We start from the raw sequence: 9,898 nt of genomic DNA, 5'->3' as shown, positions 1-9,898 counted from the left end.
CAAATACTTCCAAAACTACCAATCATTACTCAAAATCCATTAAAAATCAACCATTCAGACCTCAAAAACAACAAAAATCAACCAAAAAAACTAGTCATTTCAGCATTCAACACGAGCCACTAGCACTGGTCTACAAAGAAGGGCATGACTCTAAATTAAATCAACAAAAGAAAGAACGAGTGTAGGAACCGTTCCCCTCCATGGCCACAACAAGTATAGTCATCAGAAGAGAAAAGGGCTCCATGCCAAGCCATGCATTCCTTCATAAATCTCTTAGGCCCCCTCGGAATGTAACTACTGTAGAGCATCAAGATGATGTCTAGTGTGCCCCCTCCCAATGCATCTCCAAAACAAAATAAAACAAAAGATAAAGAAAAAAAAAAGGAAAGAGCAAACAAGCAATGACTCACACAAAGAAAAAGGAAAGAAAAAATGAGCTTTTCCACGTATATCAGAGTGTCACAAACACTACACCTAGGGGTCCTCAAGTTAGGCATGCCTGGTGGCCTTGGTCAGTTAGTTTCATGCCTAACCCCTTAGCCCTTCCTGTCCCCCCACTTCACACTTAGGGCACATTAAGGGCAGGACACACCTAGGGAGTTTGTGCTCAGATCTGTCTCCCTAAGTGATACCCACAGCACCTCCCCTGTACACAAACTGGGTCCTCAAGTGTGGGAAAACACCACATGCTTCCCTGAGGTTCATAGACCCAACTCCCATTTTTACTAGCACGGACACCATGCAACACTACACAGTGAGGTAGATGCACCCCCAGGTAGTGCACTTCCTTATTCTTTTTTCAGGTGTACTCAGCAATGGTGATCAACCACCACTGACATTGAATGTCCCCACTACCCGATCAAATCTAATCTCGGCCTCCACGATCTAATATCGGTGTCAATGAGCTTAATTATGCTACGTCAAGTTGTCAAAAGCACAAATAATGTCTCAAGAAGCATTTGAGGGTACTTCTCCTCAACATCGACAATTTTTTCCACCCCATTGAACCCTCACTTCACCCACACATTACTACGAGGAACGTGACCAACAATCTTCTAACTACGTACTATCTAAGTATGCACATGTACTCACATAATAATTGCACCAAAATATATACACAGTTTGGGTCCTCAAGTGCAGGACAATACTCTCAGCTTGCTTAGAGTTTGGCTTAGAGTTCGACCTGTCTCCCAAACTAACCAAACTATGTCTTGTGCACGATAAGAAGACTAGCACTACCCCCAGGGAGAGACCACATATGAGAGGTTTTCAATTGCAGGTATTGAAAACTCCAACAAAAGTGTCATCATCTCTTTATCAACACTCAACTCTGAATTCTTGTCCTTTATCATCATGCAAGCCTGCCAAAGAATCATCACCCATAGAATCCCCAGAACATCAACACCTGTGCCAGTCATGAGTGCAACTCCCAAAAAAAACCAGCCCTATCACCAACTTCAACAACCCTATCACCATCCAATCCTAAACACCAAAGTACCACCAACAACCTTCAATTGCACCACCCCTACAACTCCTCCACGACAAACCAGAGTAGTCCTTTCAACAACATCTTCGGTGCCTGCCAAAGTCTGCTACCTACGACGATGAGTGCCATGGGACTAGCACTCGTCTAGGAGGGGGGTAATGTTAACCCTCAGACGAACAAGGTGGAAAATTTAGAAAATCTAAAGTAGAAGACAAGGCCAAGGAAAAAGTGAAATGAAAGACAAAGGCGCGCCAAGAAAAATATGGAAACACAAGAAGTGCAAAAAAGTAAATCAAGGAGAAAGATGCACTAGAAAAAGCACAAGTCAATACTTTTGTAAAAGAGCACACCGTGATTTATTTTAAGAGCGTCCGGCTCTCACTTGTGCAAATTGTAAAGGTAGATGGACGGTAAGAAGAAAGCTAGGAAGATAAGAGGACAATGGGAAAAAGGGTCAGCCATGTAAAAAAGGGGATAAGGGGCCCAAAAGGGATTTAGGGTTTTGTATATAAAGTTGAAAAGTTAGGGAGATTTTGGGGTTTCATTTGTCGCTCGGTCTCTAAATCCTTAGGTTTTTTCTTCTCAATTTCCTTCAACTATCTACATTGTAAGTGGACTAGGAGGCCCCCCTTGGTGTGTTGATTCTTAGGAGGTCACACAATTTTAGGGTCACTATCGAAGCTGACCTTACACTCAGAGTTGAACTCGCATGCTTTTCTAGATAAGGGTGCTTCACCAAGTGGTCATAGTTCAGATTGAACCTCTTGTTCGTACAAAGTTGTTGATTCAACCTCGCTTAACCCTACTTACTTGTATTCCACAACCTCAAGATGCTCTAACCCCATGATCTGTCACTATCTATTTGGATTACTCCTTTCTCTATAAATACTATAGTGGTTTCTTTTGCCTTTGCATCCACAACTATTTCCTTAATCATTTGTTCATTCATGTCATAATTTATGGTCTCTACTTCATCATCTAATATTTCATCCATAGAGTCACAATCCATGTAAACATCTAAGTCGACTTTCTTAGAAGATTCATCATCTATTTGCTCATTGACTACTAGGGTTGTAGCAATTGATCCACACAAGGAGACATTGAGCCATAGAAATCAAACCTCGTAACCTACTTAAAACTCAAAAATGTGCACAAAGGATCATAGAACCTTCTTTACAACTTCCTTATTCGTTCGTCAATACATACATATACATTGGAGTATGTAGCCTTTTGCACCTTCACAAACATACTAACGGAAGTTATATTTAACATGAGCAGGGAAAAATCCTCTTTTTTGGGAATCAATGACACACGGTATACTACATCTAGAAGCTCTTTTGAAATCCTTACACTCTCCACACAAGGAGGAAATTCTAGGATGATCCAAAAAAGGCCAAGAGATTACATCTATACATGGACAGCTGCACATAATCACATCCAAAACATTGGATGCAAGGTCCAAGGTAAGATACAAGGTCATGAGCTTTGACGAAGAGATACAACGAAAGATACAAAAGGCTTATTTTAGACTAACTTAGGGTTGGATATGATATCAATTATGCCATTAAGAAGACTTCGAGTGATTTTAATGTGAAGAGTTTGTAATACAACAAACCTTTCATAAGGTGAGTAGGTTTTGTACAAAATCTATTAAAAAAAACTCTTTACATGGACTTTTTGGAGCCATAGCTCAACACACAACATAGAACACAAGCTTTGCTTTTCTAAGACCAAAATAACACATTAGGATTAGTTTCTTCAAGTTGTGAGAGGTCTTGAGTTTCCAATAGCCACCATTAGATTTTAAATTTTAGGTTTAACATTGATCTTGTCCTTCACTCATAAAAACAAGTAACCAAAACATCAAAAGCCATATTAATATTCGAACACTATCCAGCCTAGGATAGGGCCTTCCGATCTCGTAGGATTGGGTTGTATGTGATTGCACTCCATCTTTTGAAGACTTGTGCAAGAATAGAATAGATTTTTTGAAATGATATTCTAAGCACTTACATAAGACTTGCATATTTGGTTCTTTGGAAGACCATACTAAATAATTTTCCCATTGTTCCCTTTGTTTAGGAAGAAGGAAAAAATGTCATTCACCTCTTTTGGGAACATCAAGAGGTTAAAGTACTATGGTGGATGCTCAAGAGATAGGTGCTATGTTTTTTGATAGACTTAACATGAAGAGTGCATGCTTTGGTGATGCTCTCCCTTTGGATGAAGAGATTATTAAAGCCTAGAATCTCATATGAGATAACCATAAGTTTTTCTAGAAATTCAAGAAAGGGAAAATGTTTAAGAATCTTTCTTCTTCATGAGGTTTGCTTAGGGAGAATATCGTATTAGCCTTTAAAATAATAAAAGTCTAGAAGGTTCAATCACCCTTCTCCTTTTGAGTGACTATGCTAGTAGTTTATCTAGACCTCATAATAATGGTGATGTAAAGTTCATATTGTTACAATTTTGAATGATTAAAATAACATGGTTTCGGGCTTGCTAGTTTTGCGCAAGCGCCAAATTCCTATGTTGGTGTTTAGACACACATACATGAAATAGTGCACACATGTTTGTTAAACCTAATGAACAATTAACTTATAATTAAAAAACACAACCTTGTAAACATAGACAAACAACAAACCTACATGCACATAGATACAAAGATGTACAAGCATATGACTGCAACATATGATATGAGTATACATGTAGATAAAAAGAGACTAAATGAACACTTAGACATGATGTGTTGATATGTATAGGCAAAAAAACACATAAAGATACAAGTGCCAATGCATATTAATGTAATAAAAAAGTTGTGTGTATAAATGGATATGTATTAGAAATACATGCATATCCAAGAAACCAAGGGAGAAATTGTTTTCTTTTCAAATGGAATCATTGCTCATTAATGTGTTGTTAGCATAATGACAAGCAATATCTCTAGAAATGCATAGTGGGCCTTTTGAGATTAGCAAGAACTTGTGAAGTATTTCACTCTAGTAGTCAATTAGAGGGCCCAAGGTTTTGAAACTTGTGCATTTTGAATAATATGTGCTTTGAGGATGCCTTTAGTTGGATTGTATGTGCTTTAAGGATGCCTTTAGTTTTAGGAAGGTATAAGAGCATTAAACTTCCATAGGTATTGATTGTCGTGGTGCATGAGAATCAAGTACCCAAGATCTATGGGAAGGTGTACTTTGAAATGGATGGTATATGAAGAAGATTGTTTGCAAATTATTTATAAGTAGTTACTCTTGCACATATGATCTAGCTCTCTAGAAGGATAATTAGTCTTATTTAATATTTAGAAAACCCATGCTTTACCAATCATGCAAATGTGATATACATGATATTTTGCTCATCATTGGTCTAGTTGGGGACAATTCTAACAATAGCTCACTTGAAGAATAAATTAACTTATTTAACATTTAGATAACATGTGCTTTACCAATTTTGCAATTGTAATTTACACATCTTTGCTCATCATTGGGCCATCATGTAGAAAAGACTAGTTGCCTTCTCTATAGATTATTAGATGAGGCCAATTGGAAGTTAGTAAGCCTTATTAGTGTGATCACCCTCAGATTTATCTAGCCTAGGTTTTTGGTAAGGGAGTTATAAAGTTACCTATGGATTGCATAAATCGACTAGTTGATGACTGTATAGGCACTCTGAGGTCAATTAAGTCCAAACAATGAATATATATTGCAAAAAGCTAAGTTTAATTGCATAGTGCCACATTACATCTTAGGAGAATGTCATATTCTACTTCTTACATCTTAGGACACTGTAATGTTTTACTTTTGACCTTTTTTTAGGAATATAGACTTATTGCATTATACAAGACTCTAACACTTTTTAAAAACTTTATGGTGGATGTATATGCACCATAAACTTTTTGAGGAATATATACTTATCGCATTATAAAAACACTTTTTAAAAACTTTATGGTGGATGTATATGCACACATATTCCTACAATAAGTTGGGACTTGCGCATAGTCTTAAGAAAAATATATCCCCATTATATTTCAAATTATTACAACTTAGACCTTTTGTATTAGTCAACTTGTTCTATGGCATAGTCTCCTAGTATCTTTGTAAATCGAAGTTGCCAATGTGATTGAAGATTCATTGCTCCATAATACATATAGCTTGATTTAAAGCTAGCACGAATATACTTGTTAATCAAATTGTGCTATTCATTTTAGGTTAATGCATGAGAGATTCCACAAAAAGTATAGGTGGACATGTTTCTCAAAGTGAAGGTTAGGATAAAGTTCCCTTTCTTTGTTTGAGAGCTTTTGTCTTGATGCAAGAGTAGTTGGAGGAAGAGATCACATGTGGCAAGGTGCTTAGGGAACTCCGAAGTCAAAGGATCTAGAAGTCAACCTAAGGAAGATGTGTGTGTGTGTGTGTGTGTGTGTGTGTGTGTGTGTGTGAGCATGTTGCTTGTGGGGCTCATGCAAAGGGTGATGAGGCCTTGGAGGTGGTAAAATATTGCTTATATGATGACAATGTTTGCAAGGTTGTAGAGAGATTTAATGAATGGAAGAGAAACTCCCTCGAAGGGACACGAATAACGCCCACAACCCAAGTTTTTCCTCTAAAAAAGAGGTGATCGTGTACGAGCATATTTCCTTAATACCTCTATGAATCTCTATATAGCCTATCCTTCCCTCTCACACTCTATTCATTGCTTGTAATCACACCGAGCAAGCTTCTTCTACTTCACCTCTAGCTGTAGCTTCTAGTCTCTTAAGCAACCATGGTTTGTGACACACAAGAGAGTGTAGTCCACTTGTCTCCTCGCCCTCGCCCCAGCCCTCACCCATGCAAGGCCCCTCGCCTCAATGAAGAACACCCCACCCCCTACACCCCTGCTGACCCATTCAATTGGATCCTATCCTCCATAGCAATGCATTCCACCTTCCTTGACAGCATCCACACGATGGTGAACACCTTCTTCACCACCCAAGAGGTGAAGATTGAAGGCCACACCTTGACCGTCGCGGAGGTCGCCGCCGTGGCAAGGAGGCCAGATGTGATGGTGAAGCTTGATAAGGAGGCTGCCAAGGTCAGAGTAGATGAGAGCTCCAACTGGGTCCTCAACAAGATCATGAAGGGCTGTGATGTGTATGGTGTCACAACTGGCTATGGGGCCACTTCACATAGGAGGACCACCCAAGGAGTGGAATTGCAGAGGGAGTTGATCCGTTTCCTCAATGCTGGCATACTTGGCAAGAGTGAGAGCAATGTCCTGCCTGTGGAAGCTTCTAGAGCTGCAGTCCTAGTGAGAACTAACACATTAATACAAGGCTACTCTGGCATCAGATGGGACATTCTAGAAGCTATCCAAAAGCTTCTAAATGCAAAAATTACACCTAGAATACCTCTCAGAGGCACTATCACAGCATCTGGAGACCTGGTGCCCCTTTCATACCTTGCTGGGCTTATCACAGGAAGGCCAAATTCCAAGGCCATAACTGAGGATGGCAGAATAATCAGTGCGAATGAGGCATTGAAATCCATAGGATTGATCCAGCCTTTCGAACTACAGCCAAAAGAGGGCCTTGCTATTGTCAACGGAACTGCAGTGGGGGCTGCATTGGCTTCCATTGTGTGTTTTGATGCACATATTTTGTCCCTTTTCTCTGTCATCACTTCTGCCATGTTTTGTGAGGTCATGAATGGAAAGCCTGAATTCACAGACCCACTGACCCATAAGCTGAAGCGCCACCCAGGCCAGATTGAAGCAGCAGCAATGATGCAATGGGTGCTCCAAGGAAGCTCCCTTGTGAAAGCGGCAGAGGAATTGCACAGTGTGGATGCTCTCAAGAAGCCCAAGCAAGACAGATATGCTTTGAGAACATCACCGCAGTGGCTGGGACCACAGATTGAGGTGATCAGATTCTGCACTAACATGGTCCAGCGTGAGATCAATTCCGTTAATGACAACCCAATCATCGATGTGGCGCGAGATCTCGCCTTGCATGGTGGCAATTTCCAAGGGACCCCCATTGGCACAGCCATGGACAATGTTCGGCTAGCACTAGCAGCCATTGGAAAACTTCTGTTTGCACAATTTTCAGAGCTTGTGAACGATCTCTACAACAATGGCTTACCTTCGAACTTGAGCGCGGGCCCAAATCCAAGCCTGGATTATGGCCTCAAAGGTGGAGAGATTGCCATGGCCTCGTACACATCAGAGCTGGAGTACTTGGCTAATCCGGTCACCAATCATGTCCAAAGCGCTGAGCAGCATAACCAAGATGTCAATTCTTTGGGATTGATCTCAGCAAGGAAGACAGCAGAAGCCATTGAGGTGCTTAAGCTGATGAGCTCCACTTACTTGGTAGCTCTCTGCCAGGCCATCGACCTTCGGCATTTGGAGAAAACATTGCAGAATGCAGTGAAGCAGATTGTCTCCCAAGTAGCCAAGAAGACCCTCACCACATGCCAGTGGGGGATTCTCCAACCAACCCGATTCTGTGAGAGGGATCTGATTCAGGTAATGTTGCTTTAGCGTTTTCTTCTTGCAATGTCTGTAAACTCGACTCTTTAGCCTGTGCATGCCATCCTCATTGTTATCTGATTAGACCCATGTCACATACATTTGAACACGTATCACCCTGTGCATAATAAGATGCTCAAGGATGGGGAGTCTTAGTTGCTGAAGGATATCTACCAGCTCCTGCTAGTGCTACTGCATTGAAATGTGCTACTCAAGGATGGGGAGTCTTAGTTGCTGAAGGATATCTACCAGCTCCTGCTAGTGCTACTCCATTGAAATGTGCTACTCAAGGATGGGGAGTCTTAGTTGCTGAAGGATATCTACCAGCTCCTGCTAGTGCTACTCCATTGAAATGTGCACTAGGAAATATTGTAAGAACCGTCTTACTGCTGCTCATTTCTACCTTGGATTGGTCAATGCTTGTTTTACGCAGGCTGAGACATAAAGCCTTCAATACAAGAAGGTTCAGATCACAAATTCCCACCATAGCACTATAATTCCCACAGTGTGAATTATGACAATAGCATGAGCAGACGTCTGCAAGGGAGGGACCGCCTACCTAGCTAGGTGCTGTGCTGTTGGGGGGCGGGGGCTGTGCTGTGCTCATGAGGTTGACAGTATAATATTAGTCCAATGGAACACATTTTACTGCATAATGGCTGCAATATTGGAAATTTCAATGGCAACACAGAAGGCCTGTGAAGGACAATACCTAAAATTGAAGGGAGGAGACGTGGACTGAATGCCTGTTTTGCATGCAGGTTGTGGAGAGCGAGTACGTGTTCGCTTATGCAGACGACCCAACAAGCCCAGGGTCTCCTCTCATGCAGAAGCTCAGGCAGGCCTTTCTGGACCACGCCCTCAAGAGCCCCGCCCAATCCACGTCACTCGTGGCCGCGGTGCCCATCTTTGAGGACGAGCTACGGGCGCAGCTGCCCAGCGAGCTTGTTAATGTCCGGGCTGCCTTCGACCATGGCACTGCGACCGTGCCCAATAAGATATCCGAATGTCGGTCCTACCCATTGTATCAGTTTGTCAGAGAGCATTTGGGCACCCGGTTGCTCAGCGGCGGCATTGCCAAGGATCGGTCCCCCGGCCAAGACTTTGAGTTGGTCTTTGATGCCATCTCCCAAGGCCACATCATCTTGCCCTTGCTCAAGTGTCTAGACCAGTGGCAAGTTACCCCCTTGTCCTCTTGACAACATAACAACATGGCTAACTTGGAATCATGTAATATAGGAAGAAACGGTAGCGTTGTCTCCACCAATATCTTCATTAACTTTCATGCCCAACTAGGAGACACTGAGAGGCACACATCCCTTTATTCTTGCTTTTATTATTTGCATTCACGCATGCACAATTTGCTAGGAATGGCATTTGAAATAACCACCAAATCTTAACCAATTGAACAAAATTACTTTCAAAAAACTAGCATTTCATGCTTTATTGATTAATGTGCTTCCTCTAAGTTCAAATGAAAGTGGCAAATAAATGTTAGCACTCACTTCCTTGTGAATGTTGTTTTCTTGAAGCCACATCATTAGCTACAAAAAGGCCATTTACAGTGTTGATCCAAATATTATTTTGTTTTGACATTTCTTATATTGTTTCTAAAATCAAAATTCCAAAAAAGGCAATCTTATACAAGACATAATAGTTTGAACATTGAAAGCTGAAAGTGGTAGGCTTATTCAAGTGTAAGCATGTTTGTGAGGTGCATCTGCATGCAAACATTCAAATATATGTGTGCATATACATACATATAAATAATTGTATGTGCATGCATATAATACATACTAGTATGCCAACCGTAACTTGATTTGCTAGGTCTAAAGGGGTTAGGAGTATAACAAATAAATAAAGTATGTTATTGTTCTCAATCTCTCTCGCCTTTTC

General features: G+C 41.0%; 1 protein-coding gene across 1 annotated transcript; it reads left to right on the top strand.

The window, feature by feature from the left end:
- Nucleotides 1–6,202: 6,202 nt before the first annotated feature.
- Nucleotides 6,203–9,429, top strand: LOC148040476 (phenylalanine ammonia-lyase-like). Its single transcript, XM_087666611.1, has 2 exons — nt 6,203–7,999; nt 8,764–9,429. The coding sequence occupies exons 1-2, from the start codon at nt 6,257–6,259 to the stop codon at nt 9,199–9,201; spliced, it is 2,181 nt and encodes a 726-aa protein (XP_087522737.1). The 5' UTR covers nt 6,203–6,256; the 3' UTR covers nt 9,202–9,429.
- The last annotated feature ends 469 nt before the right edge of the window (nt 9,430–9,898 follow it).

Source organism: Lygodium microphyllum, chromosome 2 (genome assembly GCF_053477565.2).
Source record: "Lygodium microphyllum isolate KBCC chromosome 2, Lygodium_microphyllum_v1.1.10, whole genome shotgun sequence".
In the NCBI taxonomy this organism is placed as follows: domain Eukaryota; kingdom Viridiplantae; phylum Streptophyta; class Polypodiopsida; order Schizaeales; family Lygodiaceae; genus Lygodium; species Lygodium microphyllum.
Note: the sequence above shows the minus strand (reverse complement) of the source record. Positions and strands in the feature narration are given on the sequence as shown.

Coding starts and splice junctions, on each gene's coding strand:
- LOC148040476 (XM_087666611.1), top strand. CDS start 6,257: ATGGTTTGTGACACACAAGAGAGTGTAGTCCACTTGTCTCCTCGCCCT. Junction 8,000..8,763: donor GTGAGAGGGATCTGATTCAG/GTAATGTTGCTT, acceptor TTTTGCATGCAG/GTTGTGGAGAGCGAGTACGT.